The sequence below is a fragment of the Anolis carolinensis genome, chromosome 4, assembly GCF_035594765.1.
Source record: "Anolis carolinensis isolate JA03-04 chromosome 4, rAnoCar3.1.pri, whole genome shotgun sequence".
NCBI lineage: Eukaryota > Metazoa > Chordata > Lepidosauria > Squamata > Dactyloidae > Anolis > Anolis carolinensis.
In genome coordinates, this window is record NC_085844.1 from 82,665,698 (window position 1) to 82,686,634 (window position 20,937).

The window sequence follows — 20,937 nt, forward strand, 5'->3', positions numbered from 1 at the left end:
AGATGTAAGTTTAGAAAAGTGCATTTAGATATGTCATTAGACTTTGAGAAAGTAAAATTAAGGGTCGCTTGTCCAAGATTGGTTGTTTCCTAGCAGCAGCATAAGTCTTAGTTCTCCTTGAAGACAGAACCTCAACATTCTTCTTTTATAACTGATGGCCTTTGTGCTTCCTAGTTTTATTTGCATTTAGGACTATTCATAGCCAATCTTTGGGAGAGGGATGTGAGTTCGGTCACCTTTATCTAAATAGGTACATAATAGATGAAAAAATGGCTCAATATGACACAGCTTTTCCTATTCTGTACCTTCTAATACTAAAGTTTGTGGGTGTTTATCATCTTATTGAGATGCACAAATCACCGAAAGAGAGAGACACTTCACCCATCTAATTGCAGAAGGCTCTTGGGAGTATTATTAGATAATGCTTTACCCTGATAGTATACAAACCAGATGATTACATAGTTCTCCAAGCTAGGAGGAACCAACTGAATTTTGTGACACCTTAAAATAAAATAATCACAGCATAAGCTTTCATGGATGCATGAAATGTTGCCCAGAATGTCAGGTACTATTTATCTTCCAATATGATGCATATTCTGTGAGCAAGTTCCTTTAACATTCTGTATAGGACAGATTGGACATTCTCTAACATGAAAAAATAAATGGACACAAATTTTGACATGAGAAATGACAGTACTCAAAACCCAGTGGGTGAAGACTTCATCCTCTCTAGGCACTTTGTCACTTACTTTAAAGTAGAAGTTGTGAAGCAAATGAGCATTAAAGGCAAATTGCACACAAAGAGAGAGACTAGGTAATGGTAATGGTTTTCCCTTGACATTAAGTCTAGTCGTGTCTGACTCTAAGGGTTGGTGCTCATCTCCATTTCTAAGTTGAAGAGCCGGCATTGTCTGTAGACTCCTCCAAGGTAATGTGGATGCCATGACTGCATGTAGCACCGTAACCTTCCCGCCAGAGCAGTACCTACTCAAATTTGCATGTTTTTGAACTGCTAGGTTGGCAGAATCTGGGGCTAACAGCAGAGCTCACCGCGCTCCCTGGATTTGAACTGCCGACCTTTAGATCAGCAAGTTCAGCAGCTCAGCGGTTTACCCTGCTGCGCCATTGGGGGCTCCTAAAAGAGAGACTAGTGGCTCTAAATTAATTAGAAAGTTCTATTGTATCACCATATGTTGAAGTTGGATAATGATTCCTTGGGTTGAGTGGCTTACTTCAGTGTCAAGTTTTGTTTGTGTCATCAGCAACAGTTTTATAAATTGTTAATGCCAATAATACAGTCATATTTTTGAACTACATATTTAATTTTCTTCTTACTTTACTGTCTACAATCTCACTCCAACTTTGCATATTATATACTGTATATCCCTAAAGTTCTATAACATTTCCTATATACCATGAGGAGATATCAATAAAATCCCATTCTATAATAATGCTGACAGTCTTTAAAGTTTATGGACAATCCTATTTGTACTGCAATAATGTAATGTAGCTTCCCCTTTGGAAATCAGTAAACTCAAAATCAGAAGTGATTATATAAGTTTTGAATCTTAATTGCTCAGAAATTGTCTGTATAACAGACCAGGTACATTTTCTTCCAGTTTTCAGAATATAGTTCCATGATTTGCCAAATGCAGAGAACTAAATCCAATGGCTACTCCTAGACAGAAAATACTCAATGAACCAATTGCTGGAAATAAACATAATGGCCAAATCTTACTGCTTCAATTGATCTACTCTATTTGGAACATTTTAATTTAGAATCTTTCATTATATATGACTTCTGAGCTTACATGTATTGGTCCAGATGTAATATTGATTATGATTGGGTAGTCCTGGTTATAGATGCTGCTATGTCATCATTTTGGGCAGTTTATTAAAGCATATTTCCTAGGTATCATGTTCTGAATTCTTTAATCATTCTAATCTCAGTAGAGCTACATGACTTAATATATCTTAGTACTGCTGCTAAACATTGCAAATTATAAAAGTGAATTGACACTGCAACCAGCCCAGCTTTTAAAAAGTTAACTTTTTGGATTTAGAATTTACAGGGTCTACCAGTCAGAATGGTAGTGACCATGGTGGCTGAGCGATTCTGACAGTTGTATTCCAGAAAAGTAACTTTTCACAGTCCTCTATTCCAAGTCAAGTTGGGGATGGATATATAGTCTCTACAAATAAATCTTCAAAGATTGGATATGTATCTGTAATATAAGCTCAGGGTATGATTTGAGAACACTTGTTCAGATGAATGCAGTGCAAAATTGTCTAATTATGTTTATTTTTCAGCTTGCTGAAATTATTGGTAAAAAAATTCTATAATTGCATGGTCTAATATCCTTGACTTAGGATGGCCTGTTGGCAAATCTACAGTCTTTTAGTGGCAAACTACAGGAACCTTTCCTGTAGCCATAACTCAACTATTAAAAATGATCTAGTGTGCACTCATAATCCCTGACAGAAAATTCAGTAAGAGTGAATTAAAGGAGAATTAACTTTTCAGTTAAAAATCAAAACAATTATTCAAAGATCTACAGCATGATAATTGCAAAATGACTTTTCTCTCATACAGGTATAGGTAACTTTGTGCTTATCATTCCCTGGGTGGTTTTGCAAGAACTGGACAACTTGAAGAGAGGAAAAATATTGGCAAATGTTGGACAAAAAGCAATTCCTGCAGTTCACTTCATTTATATGTGTCTGAAAATCCAAGATCCAAAATTGTGGGGACAATCTATGCAACTTGCATCGCAGAAAACACGTAAGTTGGAACAGAGTTGATGGCTTGTAGAAGAATATGCAACACATCTGAGAGATGTTATCTCCTTTTGTGGGCACAAAACTACTTTAAAAGACAACTGAATATATGTGTATACATTGTTCCTATATCTGTCTTATAGTTCTAAAATCTTTTGGCTATTAGTTAAGTACTGTAGTAGACGTTGTGTGCCTTCAAGTCACTTATAACTTATGACAACCCTGTTACAGAGTTTTCTTGGCAACATTGGTTCAGAAGGGGTTTGCCATTACCTTTTGTTGATGCTGCAAAACTCCAGGTCACCCAATGAGTTTTCATAGCTGAATGTAGGTTCAAACTTTGGTCTTCAGAGTCCTAATCCACCATCCAAACTACTACTCAGTGCTGGCCCCCTGGATAGTAGAAATTAAGGCCATTAAAATAAATATGTAGCATTACTCAGAGGAAAAAAAAGCTACTGTGCATCAATGGTATTTCCTTTATTACTTCTCTGTATTACATAGAAAAATGAAGTGTATATCAGAGCTAATGAGGATAGGATAGAGTAGAGTAGTTTACATGGTCTGTTTTGGTAATTTCAATACCTATTTGTGTATGTAAAATATTTTGTTTGTGATTAAAATACTGTATGAATCAACCTCCACCCCATCCTCTGACACCATCCATGCCATCCTTTCAATAAAAAGCCTCAGGATGCCAGAAGAATTACCAGTAAAGTGGATGCTAGAATTTTTATGAGCATATTTTTAAAGGTTAAATGATGGGTCAGTGGATGAGGTAGTGTAACGTAATGGTATGAGCCGTGGACTGCAACCCTGCAGAACAGGGTTTGAATACATGTTCAGCTGTGCAGATTCACTGGGTGACCTTAGGCAAGTCATACTCTCTCAGCCCAAGAGAAAGGCAAAGGAAAACCTCATCTAAACAAATTTTGGCAGGAAAACCTCGTGAGAGGTTTGTTTAACTTAGGGTCTCCTTAAGTTGGATACCTGTTATGACACAATAACAAAGAGTGGATTTACTTTAAATAATCAGGAGAGAAAACAGACTGATTTAAATATGCTGAGAAACACCATGGTTCATCTTTACATTCAGTATGGATAGAACCATGAATACACATATAATGAATGACACCATGGAAGCAATTGTGTGATCAAAAAGTTTCCATTGAGGTTCAAACACTAATTTGTCCTCAAACTTTTTCTTGGAGAATTCTAATTTGCATGGTCTCCCTTCTTCATAAAGTGAGGAGAACATATCAAAAGAACTAGGGGGACCTATTTGGTTTTGAGCGTATTATCTGCTTTTCTTGTGAGAGAGAAGCCATAAATGAATTATCATTTGTACATCCCTGCATTTCAAGACCCTCTTAAATAAAAAACAAACTGTGTTTTTCTTATCCATTTGAACAATGATATCCATTCAAAATCAAGTTGTTTTAAAACTATGATGTGCTGATCTACTTTTGCTAATTTTACAGTTGATTTCACTATTGAGAACAACGATGATCGTGTATTACAGTGCTGCTTGCAATATAAAAACCTTTTTCCCCACACTGAAATTATACTGTTAACGTAAGTATTGTATGTTTATATTGTATTTTTCTAATTAAATCAAAACACTAAGTCCACAATTATTTCATAGTTGTAGTTTTTTAGAACAATGAAGGCAGGAGAAATATTCCCAGCTACAACTTTATAAATAGGTTTTTGTGACTAATAGGTAGCCATTGAAGAATGTCACAAGGCCTTGATACACTGTAGCATTGAGTTTTTACATTCCTATTCAGCTTAATTAAGAATGAATCTCATTCAAATGGTATGCATTTAGAAGGTGAGCCGTTTGTTTTTAGAAGGAGCAATGCAATCTTTCATAATTTCAAAGAACAAACCATATATAATTATTTCAAAGACAGAAGCAAAAAAGATGTAAATTCAAGATATTCTGAGCACAGACTAAGTATATTTCACTGATATTGATGTAGGAATTCTGGGGAATCTTGAACTACATATGTAATTTCTTTCTGGAAAGCCATTGCTGTCCAGTAGAGCATAAACACATGTGTATCTTTGAAGAACAGGTTTTTACTCAGTATCTTGCTAGATTTATGAAAATTCTCTTTCAACTAGCTTCAAGCAGATTAACTAGATCATACATTGGCTCCTTTGTGTCACAAACGCACAGTGTTTTTCTTGTTACCACTCAGGAATGCAGAATGAAATACAACTTTCTTATTACAGGAATGATAAAAATTTGTGCAACAAAGCCTTGGTGAGTGAGATAAAGGCATGTAGTAAAATTGATTTCGCTGCTGCACTCCAGAAGTTGATTCCAAAGACTGTTGTTACAAACCAAGGTGTTTACAGTGGCCAGTCACACCTGGAAAAAGGTTTGCTTGGTGTATTTGGATTTTATTGTAGTGCCCCCCATGAGCCAAGTCATTTTGATGTCCTATATATTTCTACTCAGTAAACCCATTTAAGTTTGGTAGGGGCTTACGCCCAATTAGATAAGCATACAACTGCAGCCTGAAAGTTAGGAAATGTTAGTTACCAAATGTTTAATCTTGTTTACAGTATCACAACCTCAGATAGACTTCACTCTTTCATATAATGCTAATATTTCTCAAACAACTATATCTGTTGTATAAAAGTTTTAAATTCAAGGCCTAATAGCCACTGTGACTCCAAACACAGTTTTAAAGAATATGGTGGTTTGTCTTAACTATAGAAAATAACATTGTTAGCAGTAGGGAAATCTTTTTACTAATAAATAGTTTGGTTTTTATTTGTACAAACCTGTATCTCACACAGAAAGCTTGTTGTGATTCCTCTGATATATAGGCTGCTCTCTCATAGTAATCAAGCGGTAAATGTGGGTTAATTAAGGAAACAAATCGTACAATTTACTCTCTCAGAACATTACGTGATCATATCTGACTCCTTACCATCCTCCAGCACATAAATACTTGAACACAAGTAATAGTAGGTCAATAATGTTTTGCTACTGGCAGAGATAAAGATCTTAAAGTGATAAAGTAACACTCCCTAAGACTATCTTTCTTAAATATTTTCCCTCTAACTTTTTTTCAATTACATCAATTTTTAACTGTTCTTTCTAAATCTCAAACCATATCTTTCTGTCATCCTCACTTATACCACACCATTTGAAGCCATACTACTTCTTTTCCATTCCCATCCATATGGAAATACATTGCATAATTACGCAAACCCATGTAATGTTGTGTTAACATTTTATATAGGATCACAGGAGGAAAATTATTTATCAGACTGGTTAAAATAGGCATGAGCAAACTTCGGCTCTCCAGGTGTTTTGGACTTCAAATCCCATAATTCCTAACAGCTGGTAAACTGGCTGGGATTTCTGGGAGTTGAAGTCCCAGAAGTTTGCCCATGCCTGGGTTAAAAGGAGAAATACACAACGAATGGCTTTTGTTGGCTAAAAATATAGTATTCATTTAGATGCCAATTATGCTCTTATGGGGAAAAGTGTCCTTTTGAGAAGTTTCAAAATGAAGTTGTTTAAACATACTGAATTCTGACACTAAAGAGAGCAGATTATGTGAATATCAGTGTACTCTCCAGTTTATAGATCAGCTTCATCCTCATTCATGCCTTTTAACTATGCTAACTAAAACAATGAAAATATTGTCTCTATTCTAAGGAATTGGAACAGGATCTTCTCTTTTAATAGAGTTTAGTAACTTTGTGCTCCACAGATTCACACTGTACAGTTTTTGTTAAACTGATGTCCCAGAAGACCACAGACAGTTTAAGTTCTATTTTTTTCCTGAAAACATTTTTGAAAAAAAAGGAAATTGTAAAAACATCTATTAATGAGAAATGATTGTTCATTTCTTTTTACTAAGATTCCATAGCATTGACTAAACAAAGAGTTGTGCTTAACAGATACAAAATCTTATAAAGTTGGAGGCAGTTCTACAGATCATCTTTCAATAATTATTCTTGACACAATGAAGTGCTTGGGAGAAGTTTTGTCTTCTATATTGGAAACAGAACTGAAGATTGCCTTTGGAGACCTGTGGACAGAGGTGATTATTTGATATGCTAGAAAGTGAATACTTACTTTAACTTTAAAAATAAGACTAAAAGGTTACAATGTTAGCCTACATCACACGTTCTTCCCTACATTAGTATAATATATAGTTTACTAGCTGTGCCCAGCCACGCGTTGCTGTGGCGAAGTATGGTGGTATGGGAAATAAAGTATTGAGGAATTGGTGGTAGTTAAGGTGAAGGGTAAAGGTTTTCCTCTGACATTAAGTCCATTATAAATGGGTTATATAGCTGTGTGGAAGGGCCTTGAGTCTACACTGCCATATAATCCAGTTCAAATAAGATAATCTCTGGAAGAGGCCTAAGTGAGGCCTAACTCTGCCTGTCACCTGGGCTGAGTGGGTTGCAAGGAGACCAAGTGGGCGGAGCTTAGCCTTCTAATTGGCAGCAATTGGATAAAAACAATTATTCCTCTCCCTCTAATTAGGACTTTATTTTTCTTTTCTTTTTGTTGTATGAACGTAGAGGCATGGATGAGGGGTTGTGCTGCCAAGTTTAGTGTTTCTGGGATGTGTAGTTTTGTTGTTTTGTCCTATGCCGAAATTTCATTACCCTTTTATATATATAGATATGTAATTATTACATATAATTAATATACTATCTAATATGACTGTTTTTACTTTACTGCTAGTTCTAGTCAAGTATCCTATAGTAAAAGATCAACACTTTCTCTGAGTCCCGATCTATATGCAGTCTAAAAAGCACCATTTTGGGTGCAGAAAAAGGGTATCCAGAGGTTAAGGAAACATCATGGTTTGCAGAAGTAAGAACAATGAGGAAAACAACCTATTTATGTGTGAGAGAGGAGGGAATTCCTTAATAAGAATTCTTACTCAATTCTGGTAATAATTGAGTATGCTCAGTGGCAAATGAGTCTGGGAGTGAGGATAGGAAATGAGGCTGTGGAAAGAAAAGTTCCTTTAATATGGTTGAAGTGCTGAGATCTAACAGTACTGGTGCCTATAAAGTCTTCATCAAGATCTAGTTCAAAGTGATGTCTATATTTTGTGTTTTATATGTATTCTGGACACCACTGAAATGTTGTGTCAGACACTACTGAATTGTGTGTCTTCTATGGTTAAAGATACAGAGCAAAATGCATGTTTCATTTGACACTGCTTGAGTCTATTCTGCAATCCTTACTATCCCAGTTATTCAGTGTTGTTTAGATTTCTTTTATTTCTCCCATCATTAATTATTAAAGCTGTGTCTCAAATCAACTTAGTCAATCACTTAAGGCTTCTGAAATTTAGACCAGCATTACATCTACAGCCTTAAGGGAGATTTGATATTATCAGGAGGCTGAAATTACCACACAGTGTCACATATTTTTTCTCTTTTACTGTGATTCCTTGATGTATTACATATCTAATTTTCACGTTTTTTTCTTTTGGTTCATTGTAATAAGTTTTAAAATGGTACCCAGTCCAAGCATGTACAGATGTTGACCATACTCTTGAATTTCTCAAGGATTGTAGCACAGTTGGAACTAGAGGGTGTTATAAACTAGCAAATCCAAAAAACACTTGAAATGATATTATCAGGTTTTTTCAAGGCATTCATTTTTGGACAAAACTAAGAAAACAGTAGGAAGAGATATTGCCATCTCAGATTTTTAATACCTATGCAAATGAATATTTTCTGGAGAAAGAAGAAAAAATAATTGGTTCCTTAGCAACTATGTTTGAAACACAGTTTATTATTGGAAAACTAAATCTGTGTCATTAAAACTATATGAAAGGAGAACAAATAAATGTTTCATTTTCTAGGTAGTGTATCGTAAACCCCCATGGACATTAACCAATGTGTTGGAGTGTTACAGAAAGCACTGGATGGCTGTTTTTGGAATGGTGATACCAAGAAGATTTTTATCAACTATTGAGTATATATATAAATATTTCTGTACAGGTAAGAGAGTTTGTATTAAAAGAGGAGGTAGAATGAAGGAAGACAAATGTCCCTATATTCAAAAGCTGGGGGGAGGGCAGGAGAGATGACCTAAACAATTCTCTCTCAGTCAGCCTGATGTCAATACCGGGAGAGATTTTAGAGCAGAATGTTAAATAATCAATCTGTAAGCACTGAGTAAGCAATGGCATACAAAAAGTCTACAAAAGTTCCTCCAAAACAAGCCATGCCAGATGAATCTTAATCTTTCCTTTTTTCAGATAGTTCCAAGCTTGGTAGACGAAGGGAATGCTGTGAATGTAGCATATCTCTATTTCAGTAAGGCCTTTGATAAGGTTCCCCATGACATTCTCACAAAGAAGCTATTAAAATGTGGGCTTGACAATGCTACTGTTGGATGGATTCAAAATTGGTTGACTGATCGAACCCTTGGGGAAGCATCAGTGTCTCCTCTTCATCATAGAGCGAAATGACCAGTAGGAGGCCACGGGGTTCTGTCCTACCGTGTTTCCTTGAAGATAGAACAGTATCTTATATGAATTTTTGCTCCCAAAGACATGCTAGGTCTTACTTTCAGGGGATGTCTTATTTTGCTCCCTCCTCCTCCGCCGAGGAAGGCGTATGCAGCGTGAAGGAGACGGAAGGAAAGGATCCTTTCCCTCCTTCTCCTTCGTGCCACATGTGCCTTCCTTGGTGGTTCTTTCCTACGTCTTACTTTTGGGGGATGTCTTATATTTCACAATTCACCAAGTGCTCTTTGACATATTTATTAATGACTTGGATGATTGGTAGAATAGAAGTCATGCTTATCAAATTTGCAGATGTACCAAATTTGTAGGAATAGCTAATACCCCAAAGGATGAGATCAGAATCAGAAATCACATTCACAGATAGGAGAGCTCAACCAAAACTAACAAAATGAATTTCAACGGAGAAACGTACGTTGTTACACTTAGGCAATAAAAATTAAATGCACAGATATAGGATGGGTGACACCTGGCTTGAAAACAGTACATGTGAGAGGGATTTAGGAGTTGTACATGAGTTTGAAACAGTGTGATGTGGCAGCTAAAAAGCCAATGCAGTTTTAGACTACATCAATAGGAGCATAGTGTCTAGAATGAGGGAAAGTCATAGTCTCATTTTATTCTACTTTTGGTTGGATCTTACTTGTTCTTAGCACAAGAAAACTGTTCTTAGCATGGTAATTCAGGAAAGATATTTACAAGCTGGAAGGATCCAGAGAAGGGCAACCAAATTGATTAAAGATTTGGAAACCAAGCCCTATGAAAAGCAACTTGGAGACCTGGGTATGTTTAGTTTGTAGAAAAGAAGGCTGAGAGGGGACATGGTAGGCATGTTTAAATATTTGGAAGGCTGTCACATGGAGGAGGGCGCAAGCTTGGTTTCTGCTGTTCTAGAGACTAGGATGTGGAGCAATGGATTCAAATTTCAAGAAAAGAGATTCCACTTGACATTAGAAAGAACTTCTTGACAGTCAAAGCTGTTTGGCAGTGAAATACTCTGCCTCAGAGCATGGCAGAGTCTCTCTCTCTGGAGGTTTTTAAGCAGAGACTGAATAGCCATCTGTTGTGAGTGCTTTGATTGTGTTTTCCTGCATGGCAGGAGGTTGGAGTGGATGACCCTTGTGTTATCTTCCAGTTCCTTGATTCTATGGAAATATCTCAATTTCATAGTACTAGAGTAGACTCTGTAGTTTGAAGCAGCTCTACTGTTGTACCATCTGTTCTTGGTGATTTATTATACTCAAGTGATCTGAATGCAGCCTCCACTTCACTTTCTAAAATTGGAAGTTCATATTCATATTTTTTTTCATCATAGTAATTCTCCTTGTCACTGTACATAAGTCATTGAACAGTTGCATTCATGATTCTGTCCCTATTTCTGTCACCTTTTACTTTTGCTTCTTGTTCATTCTTAACTTCCTGAAGAATTTAATCTGTTAGACTTCTTCTTTTTCAGCTACCTTTTTGAATTCCTCCCTGTCAGTGTCCTTGACTTCACTCCAAATTTCTTCAGAATTCTGGTCAATTAGGTTTATTGAAAATCTGTCTTTCACCGTTTTTTAAAATTCTAGTGAGATGTTCTTCAGGTTGAATTTTGGCATGATTGTTGGTTTGATGTTTTTACCTAGTTTTACTCTAATTTTTTGTATCAGTTGTTCATAGTTTGTATCACTGACCCTAGCCTTGTTTTTGCAGAGAATGGGGCTTCCCATTACCGTATATAGTCGAGTATAAGCTGAGTTTTTCAGCCCCTTTTAAAGACTAAAAAAGCCCCCTCAGCTTATACTTGAGTGAGGGTCCTGGTGGGAAGGATTGGGGTGGAAGAAAGCATTTCTTATCTCGCGCAGCAACCCAGCTCCAAAATGAGGAGTTAAGAGAAAACTAGAAGATAGAATAGAAAAAAAAATCACTTTTATCCAATCTGTGAGTGAGAAAAGATTTCTTAACACCGAAGAAATGTCTTCAAGAAGAATGAATCCATGACAGGGCTGCACAGTTTTCTTTCAGTCATTCACATATGTTATTCTTGTGGTCAGGAAAAGATAAAAAGTGAGACAAAATAATAAATGGCATAGGTTGAATATGCAGAATTATGAAATCCAAAGCATTCTAAAATAATCAGTTTGAAAAGCTGAAATAGTGACACTTTTGCTATCTAGTTGTTCAGTGTACACAAAGTTTGTTTCATGTCCAAAATTATTTTAAATTTACCTTTGGACTAAGTTTGTGTGTGTGTAGCGACTCAAGTAGCGACTTGAGAAACTGAAAGTCGCTTCTGGTGTGAGAAAATTGGCGATCTGCAAGGGCGTTGCTCGGGGGATTTTTTTTTTTTCCGTGTCAGGAGCAACCGGAGTTGCTTCTGGAGTGAGAGAATTGGCCGTCTGCAAGGACGTTGCCCAGGGGATGCCCGGATGTTCTGATGTTTTTACCATCCTTGTGGGAGGCTTCTCTCATGTCCCCGCATGGAGCTGGAGCTGATAGAGGGAGCTCATCCACACTCTCCCCAGGTGGGATTCGAACCTGGCAGCTTTCAGGTCAGCAACCCAACCTTCAAGTCACTTAGTCCACTACGCCATCTGGGGGCTCCATGCTCGGGGGATGCCCAGATATTTTGATATTTTTTACCATCTTTGTGGGAGGCTTCTCTCATGCCCCGCATGGAACTGGAGTTGATAGAGGGAGCTCATCCCTGCTTCCCCCGGATTGGATTCGAACCGGTTTGGACTAAGTGAATAAGGTGTATGTGAATGATAAATGAATTTTGAGCTTAGACTTTGGTTCCATGTTCAGGATACCTTATTATATATAAATGTACAAATACAAATATTCCAAAATTTTAAAAATCTTAAACATGTCTAGTCTCAAGCATTTTGGGATACTCAACCTGTCCAGAACAGTAAGAAAAAAAAAGATGTTTTCAGCAATAAGGTAGAAGACCAGATGTTGCCAATAGGGAGGGGAAACATAAGTGAATAGTCAGCATTGATTTCTAAGAGACATAATGGGGGGATGTATCTGGCATTTGCAGGTATTTGGAAGAAAGAAATACAGGGGAGGACTATCTGGGCTGAGTAAACCCACTGGCTTTGCAGAAGGGTATCAAAGATTTATACTGTCTGGATTCTTCATGGCATAGGGGCCATGGGGAGATGGGGACAAGTCACTATTTGAATGTCTTGTTGTCTTCTTTGTTGAATATATTGTTTCACTTAGTAATTAATGGCTTGTGTTTGTGCTTCGTTTTTTGTTCTCTTTAATTTCCATTATTTCTCATTTTAAATTTTACTCACTTACACACAATCCTCCTCTTTTTCAGCTGAAGCGATTCAAGAGTCAACAATAAAGGAAGTGCTCACGGAATCTAAAATGTTATTGAAGACATTCACCTCAAGGTCAAACTATGATGGTGCCCTTTCACAGGCCATAACTCAGATAGATAAGCTGTTTGAGACTCTGAATAAGGTAGGAAATTTTACCATTTGACTGGTGTGTGCTCTTTTATAGTCAGCATGATGTACTGGTTTGAGCATTGGGCTATGATTCTGGAGACCAGGGTTGGAATCCCTGCTTAACCATGAAGCCTCCTGGGTGATTTTGGACAAATCATATTCTCTCAGCCTCAGAGGAAGGGAAAGGCAAACCCACTCTGAACAAAATTTGCCAAGAAACAAACACGATAGATTCATCTTAGGGTTGCCATAAGCCAGAGGTTCTAGAAGGCATACAGGAACAACAAATGTTCTCTTCAGTGAATGTAGACTTGGTACTAGTATTTCTCTTTCTAATTTATGACAATTCGGTGTTAAAAGTTATTTGAGCTTGACAACATTTTAAAAATTGACAACTGTACTTCTAATGGCATCTTTGAAGTGCATTATAAAAATAAACAAATGTCTGTTTTGTGCTGCTATAGTCTTTAAATGAAAATTACTATTTTCTGTAATGAAGAACCAAAAGAAAATATATGTATATACAAGTCAAAGTATGTGTGTTTGTACTACAAAGGCTGTTGCTAGGTGAAGGGGTCCTCTGTGATGTCACTGGAAAAGAAAGGTGAGTGATGTATGAGAGGAAAGGAAGAAGGAAGGAAAGAGCCAGAAAGAGAGCAATGTTGCCATGGAGACATTATGAGGACCTCTCAGAGTTGGAGAAGGAAGGAAGGAAGGAAGGAAGGAAGGAAGGAAGGAAGGAAGGAAGGAAGGAAGGAAGGAAGGAGAAAAATAAGGGAAAAGAAGGAAGGAGGGAGAAAGAGGGATGAAAGAAGAAGGAAAGGGGAAAAGAGAAAGGGAGGGAGGGAAAGAGAAAGAAGGAATGTAGGGAACAGCAGCCTCTCTGATACCTCGGCAACACTGGGTATATAAGCTAGTAATGGTTATAAAAAGATTGTAGCAATAACTTACCACCCTTGCAATTAAACCCCTGAGATGGATTGAAAGAGCCTAGTGAGAACTGAGGGTCAGAAAAAGTAGGTGCAACAAAATATTCATGCGAGTGTGGAGAAGAGCAAACCACAGACCACCTATTACAATGCAGTCTGAACCCTACCACATGCACTATGGAGGACCTCCTTATAGCAACACCAGAGGCACTCCAAGTGGCCAGCTACTGGTCAAAGGACATTTAGTATAATGCCAAGTTTTTTTTTCAAATACTTTTTATTTCAGAAAATTAGGGGAGTGTAGGTTCAGAGGGGTTGAAAGAAGCATTATTTACATAAGATAAAAAGTTTAAAAGAAATGCCAAAAAAATGAATAAGAAAAAAGAAAAAAATGAGAAAAAATGAAAAAGGAAAAAGAAGAAGAAAAAAATGGAAAAGATGTTTGACTTCCAATTTTTTTCATCTGGGTAGAATGTCTATATCTAGAATCATAGAATCATAGAGTTGGAAGTGACCTCACGGGCCATCCAGTCCAACCCCTTGCAAGAAGCAGGAAAATCTCATTCAAAGCACCCCCAACAGATGGCCATCCAGCCTCTGCTTAAAAGCCTCCAAAGAAGAGGCCCCCACCACACCCCGGGGCAGAGAGTTCCACTGCCGAAGAGCTCTCACAGTGAGGAAGTTCTTCCTCATGTTCAGGTGGAATCTCTGTTTTTCTTTCTTTCATTTCCTTTTTTTTTTTGGTCCGCTCCATCCTTATATATTAATCATAATTTTTCCTGTTTTAAATAATCTTTAAAAACAGTCCAATCTGTTGCTTTTTTATTTATCTTGGTGAGTTTTCAAAAAATATGTTAAACTGTTCATATTAATTATATCCATATTTTTCAGTATCCATTCTTCTGTCGTTGGGGTTTCTTTAATCTTCCACTTTCTAGTGTAGATTATTCTGGCTGCTATAACAAAATAATAAAATAAGATCTCTTGGTTCTAATATAATGCCAAGTTTTTAACTTTGTGTTTTTGAATACATTACAACTGTACCCTCGGTTCGCTTCTGATATGATAAATAAATACCAAATATTCAGGGGAAGGATACAGCTGACTAGCAGGAACCTAGATTTTTCCACTCTTAACATTTTGTTATGTATGTTTAAAATACTGCATCACTCTTAGTTTGACAGCAGTGATTGATGCTCTGGTAGGTAACATCCTACTATTTTGTGTTTGAGACCTGGGTGCCATGTGAACGTCAGCAAAGAACAGGGACTTTTCACCTGTAGTATCCCAGTTGTGTCATTCCAGTATGCCTGGCATTCACGTGAATATATTGTAGCCATTAGGTAACAAGAGTTTTCACTCAGTCATTTTTACCAAAATTTTAAACAATTAAAACACAAATTATTAACTCGGTTTCTCTCTGTTGTAATTTTAATTGCAACACGATTTTACTGATTTTCATTGCTTGTGCCTGTTATTATGTTTATATTTAAAACTATGTTTTAAACTGCAATGGAATAACTATATTTCTAGGGTGGTATAGAAATTCTGTCATGAAATTAGCCAAGAGATTAAATGAGATACTTTGAAATGGTCGGAAAACTTTGTTTTCATTCTTGCTATTAATATGATTAATGCAAAAGTAAAAAAGAATAGAAAAGAAAGTAGCATCCCTTCAGATGTCAGTAGTTTTAGGTTTAGTAAATCAGACTGTGTTCTCATTGGTTTCAGATAGGAGTTGGACAGAATGCCTTTAAATCTACTTCTGGAGAAATTGCTTGTGAAAAAATGGAAGATGTGGCTTTGGTCCAAAATACTCAGATAGGAGAGACGTCATTATCACCCAAGCCTTTAATTCAAGGAAACAAGCATATGGAAATCTGGTCTGTCCTCCAAACATTGTGGGACAAAATGAATGGATTCAGGTAATACATCTTGAAAGAACTCTTTCGTCTTCAGTTTAATTTGACTTGAAAAATGCAGATTTAAGTTTATATTTTGCAAAGTGAAAACATGGTATGACCTTGGGTTAGACCAGGGGTTCCCAGACCTTTTCAGCCACTGAACCCTTTTTGAAGCAAAAGTTTCCCATGGAGCCCCAAGAAATGTTCAGTGTTTAGATAGTACAGGTCACTTATGAGCAATAATGGCACATCTGGATAAGCCATTAGTGAACCTTAAAATCCCAGATGTTTGAAAGAAGATTTAGCATTCAAAAGGATGTGGAAAAGTGGACTTATTCTAAAGTTTTAAAACCTGACTGCTGTCTAAAAATATCTTCAGTGGCAACTGTCCGCTATGTCTCTGGTTAAAGTAGTATTTCTACTGTAAAGGGAAAGCATGTACGATTGATTAATAAATGTTTCAAAAGTCATTACAAAATTGGGGGGTGCTGACGTTTTGTTTCTAAAGTGTTTCTAAAGTATCGTAAGTGAAGATTTTGTTACTATAACAAGAGTAATGAAATTTTGGGTTTTTTTTTTGTTATAGCAGTTGTCCAAGTGGGGAAAATTCAGGGGCTCCTTTCACCCTTGTTTCTACAGTCATTGGGGTGAAAATTGCTATAATGGTAGAGCACATTTACCACCAAATATCAGAACGTTTCACTTATCTACAGATTTTTGGGAAATTTTCAAAGTTTTTATAAACATTTTTTAAAAAAACTACAAGAGCTATCTCCTTGAATTTTCTATATCATGACACAAGATAACAGGGGATCATTCCCCCCCAACTTTTAGAAATATTCATACATCATCTGATTTTAGGGATTTTTAAAAAAAAGTTTTGACAAAAAACATTATTTGTAAAAAAAGCCACAATAGCTATCTCATTGAATGTCTCTCGTATTAACCATAGAAACCAATATTAACCAATTCTATATTTTCATAGAATACTAGCGTTGGAGGGGACCCCCAAGGTCCATCTAGTCCAACCCCCGTCCTCCAGGCAGAAGGACACCATCAAAACTCTCCTGACAGATGGCCATCTAGTCATCTAGTTTCTATACTAATTAATATGCTTCCCCTATTGAGTTGGAAGGGACCCTCAAGGCCCATCCATTTAGGGCTTTCTTCCCAGTCCAGCATAGAGATTTACTTGAATTTCAGCTTAAATAGCATGCAGTACTCTAACCAGCAATTCCAGCCTGTTATGGCTAACTAAAACAAATCATATTGTACAAGTTGACATGCACGTACCCAAGGGTGTATCTTTTTCACCTCTTGAGTTTTTTTTAAGCTTGTAGTATGAATATGTTCAAGCTTGGTTAGATAAGGACGACATGCATCTTTTTTTTCATTTGCCAACCAAGCACAAAGTTATTTTTTACTGACTGTACATTAAATATTACTCGAGATATGGCCTCTTACAGTATTTAAGATATAGCAAGGACATGGCTGATTTTTTTATATATAAAAAATTGGCACTAATAAGTGGGTTTATTGGTCTTTTCTAATTGTATAATTTAATTTAGTACAAAGTTTGTAAAATATCAGAGTATATATTGTTTCTACAACATGGTATTGCATTTTTATCTTTTTACTACAGTGATCTGTGACAACTGCAGCAGTTTCATGTTGTATTTTTTTTTACTGAAATTATAAAATCCATCTTAAAAAACATCAGTTCTAAAAAGTGTACAAAATATTCCTTAAGTGGTGGAATTCAAATTGTATGGAATACTTTTCCAAGAAAGAAACACAAATTGTATTTTCTGTTAAAAAAAATTAAAGATTTTTTGCTATATATTATGGAAGAAAATGTAATCGTAAATATTAATTTTGTACCTACATTGTGCAATACTTGAAAAAGGTATAAAAGTATTTTGAGTCAGTGTCTTATGTTAAAGAGAGGGACTGAAATAGTTTATATTTTTTTAAAAAGCCGCCCCGAGTCCCCGTTGGGGAGATGGTGGCGGGGTATAAATAAAGTTTTATTATTATTATTATTATTACTTACTAGAAGTATCAATTGGCCCTCCTCTTTGCAGATTCAACAATTTATTGGAACTCTGACTGGTTGCTGCTACATCTCTCCCCTATTCTGATTGGTGTTTTCTGATATGAGCGAAATTCTGGGAAACACAATTTAGGGCAGGGTCTTTTGAATTTTGTGGTATAGGGCTCCTTGCCTTCCCAAACTACATTTCCCAGAGTTCTGTGCTTTCTCAGTCTTTTCCCCAGCGAACACTGCTCCCTGTTTTCCTTCTCCTAATGGTAAGAGGTCATTAATTTAAGGAGGAATGGGAGCCTTTTTGGCTTCTTGCCATGAAAACGAAACTGACTTTGGGAGTCTTCCGAGCATTACAAAATGTAAGTGAAAAAGGACTGGGTAAGTGTTGACTCTTAAGTTTTAGACGCACGCCACGCCTACCTGTTGGATATCACTTCGGAAGTACAGATTTAACTAATTTTAATACAACTTACAGAACTTCTGAAAATTTTGCACATGCCTAGTCTCTCATTTTGCTTCCAGAGACATCCATGTTGAAATGTTCTATTTTGTCTCTTTAAAATTCCCTTCTTTTTCCTTAGTCTTGATGTCTTCCAGAAGCTGGACCTCAGTACAGTAACAGATAATATGACCTCATTTAAAGAAGCATTTATGGATCTGCAGAAATTAATGTCAGCAATAAGTGAAACTCTTTCAAGAATACAGAAGTAAGTATAACTAAGTTAAGCAAAGGGTTTTTAATTGACTAAAATCTACATATAATAGAATTTGATTAATACATTATAACAAAGTATAACTACAATCAAGTAAAACCTTTACCTTTACCTAAAATTACAAAAAATTACACTATATAATACAATTTTTGTTCCTGTGTTACAAATGTTATTTTCTAATTGGTTCTATCTTAGAAGCATGGAAAAATGTATTAAATTGCAAAAACTTAGTTTTTGTGGAACATCCTGCAGCACATTTTGCTATAGTTTTTCAATGAATATCTCATCTTGTTTTCAGCCAATTCAACTTAGTTTGTGACAACCACAAAAACTAAGTTTCTGGACTATAGCAACTACTTTTGAAGTATGTACTACACAGTTAAACAGGAATAACACTTTCAAACCAGGAACATATTTTTTTTCCAAATCTTGTTACATAGTGTTATCCCATGACCAAACATAAAAACTACAAAACTACCTCTACCTCATCTATAAATTACACTTCATCCCTCTACTTAAGTCGTATTAATACTATCAATACATCATTTTATTTAAAAATATTTTAAAGACCATAACACTAAGTAAAATCCAAACCTATTTGACTACATGTTGTCCCACTGCTCTGTTTGTATATTAAGTCGAAAATATCCATCTCATTTTACCCTACAATCTTTCACATGTTTATCATCTGTCTCAAACTGTAACAAAGATTATTAGTACAGGCAGTCCCCGAGTTACAAACATTCGATTTACAAATGCCTCATAGTTATAAACGGGGATGCGATAACAGGAAGTGAGAGGAATTTCCCAGGAAGGAAAATTTAATTGAACCATAATGTTCTCATTGTCTCTATTGGTTTGCCCCCTATTTTTTCTGCCAGTTTTTTTTTTAAAAATTCTACTTCAAAACACCTTCAGTTCCCATTAATAGGTTTTAAAGATAGTTTAAGGAAATTCTGAACATTTTCCTATGAGTACAAATTCATAATTATAGCTAAATATTATATTGCTCATGATATTTATAGTATGTGGTTTTATAAGGATTTCTTCTTGAGGTAATAGCTGAAATTCTGGGTTAAATGGATAATTAGTTACTTCTATCAATATAAAATATCAATTGGGAGTTGGCTATAGAATATGTATTGAAATTTATATGTGAAGCAGTCATCAAGCAATGACAATGTTTCATAGGGACTAAGCTTGGGTTTGTTTTAGTTTTTTTCGTGACAGGAGCAACTTGAGTTGCTTCTGGAATGAGAGAATTTGCAAGGACGTTGCCCAGGGGATGCCCGAATGTTTGGATGTTTTTACCATCCTTGTGGGAGGCTTGGTAATTTGATGTTAATAACATCTAGTACTCAAAATCTTGATTTGGCCCTTCCAGAACTCAAGATCATAGTACTTAAGATCAGGACAATGTCCCCTCCAAGCAGATGTTAAACTGCAGCTCCCATCATCCTGAACACTGAGTATTCTGCATTGAGTGAATGGGAATTATGGCTAATTATGGTCAATACCTTCTGGAGGGCCAAGCACTCCCCATCCTGCACTATATAGACATATTGCTTGACCATAGCTTGTTTTCGTCATCCATGACAGATTATAATATCAGAATTTTTAAGTGTTAGAATAACCTCAAACTATGATAGGAAATGATAGCTTGGATGTGTTTGCATATTTAAAAAGTAATGTCCTGCTTTTTGGGCATTCTAGTTTGCAAAGTTTCAGACTGCAGGAAGGAGTCATCTGAAAATGTGTTAACTCCTAATACTGTCCATAGCCTCTGTTTGTTCTAGACCACATTTCATTCTGTTTGCTTGTAACGTCGTATTAGAGTCGGGTTCTTTAAAACAGTAAGTCAGTTACAAGACTACATGACCTTTAAAGAGGTAGATGGTGACTCTTCCAGGTTACTGTGCAACATGTTTAAGAACAGATACTCTGAAAATGCAGGGGTTCAGTAGATAAAAGGTGACTTTTTCCTGAGGAGCAGTGGACCATTCACAGATATCATCTTCAATGTTGTCTCATGGTAATACTCGGCTGGATACAATGGTCCAACATGGAAGGTTTAACGAAGTTCCATACAATGAATGATTTTGTATCTGTGGAGCATCAGAGGTAGAAGATATCACACGTGTACTGTTCAGCTGTAACTTGTATAAGAAAGAGAGAAACCAATACCTCGGGCCATACATTATACACAAAACACACTGGGATCCTTATATGAAAACTACATTTTTAATTGGCCGGCCCAAATTCCAAAATCTATATATATAAAAGGGTAATGAAATTTCGGCCTAGGACAAAACAACAAAACTACACATCCCAGAAACACTAAACTTGGCAGCACAACCCCTCATCCATGCCTCTACATTCATACAACAAAAAGAAAAGAAAAATAAAGTCCTAATTAGAGGGAGAGGAATAATTGTTTTTATCCAATAGTCTTTAGAAATGTAGTCTTTAGAAATGTAGTCTTAGATCCATGAGTGCAGTTGCCTCTGGAATCCTATGCCATTTCTCCCAAGAGTGCCATCTGGTGGAGTGTTGGTCTGTAAATTCCACCAAAAAGTAGGCATGT

At 36.2% G+C, this 20,937-nt stretch overlaps 1 protein-coding gene across 2 annotated transcripts in view; it reads left to right on the top strand.

The window, feature by feature from the left end:
• The window catches only part of swt1 (SWT1 RNA endoribonuclease homolog), a 41,517-nt gene that overhangs the window by 14,201 nt on the left and 6,379 nt on the right, over positions 1-20,937 (top strand). For both annotated transcript variants that reach the window (XM_062980736.1, XM_062980737.1), the window contains 8 exons: positions 2,594-2,782; positions 4,260-4,353; positions 5,020-5,168; positions 6,709-6,851; positions 8,646-8,784; positions 12,628-12,773; positions 15,421-15,614; positions 18,222-18,347. In XM_062980736.1, coding sequence (XP_062836806.1) covers positions 2,594-2,782; positions 4,260-4,353; positions 5,020-5,168; positions 6,709-6,851; positions 8,646-8,784; positions 12,628-12,773; positions 15,421-15,614; positions 18,222-18,347 — 1,180 coding nt within the window. The remainder of the gene's footprint in view (positions 1-2,593; positions 2,783-4,259; positions 4,354-5,019; positions 5,169-6,708; positions 6,852-8,645; positions 8,785-12,627; positions 12,774-15,420; positions 15,615-18,221; positions 18,348-20,937) is intronic.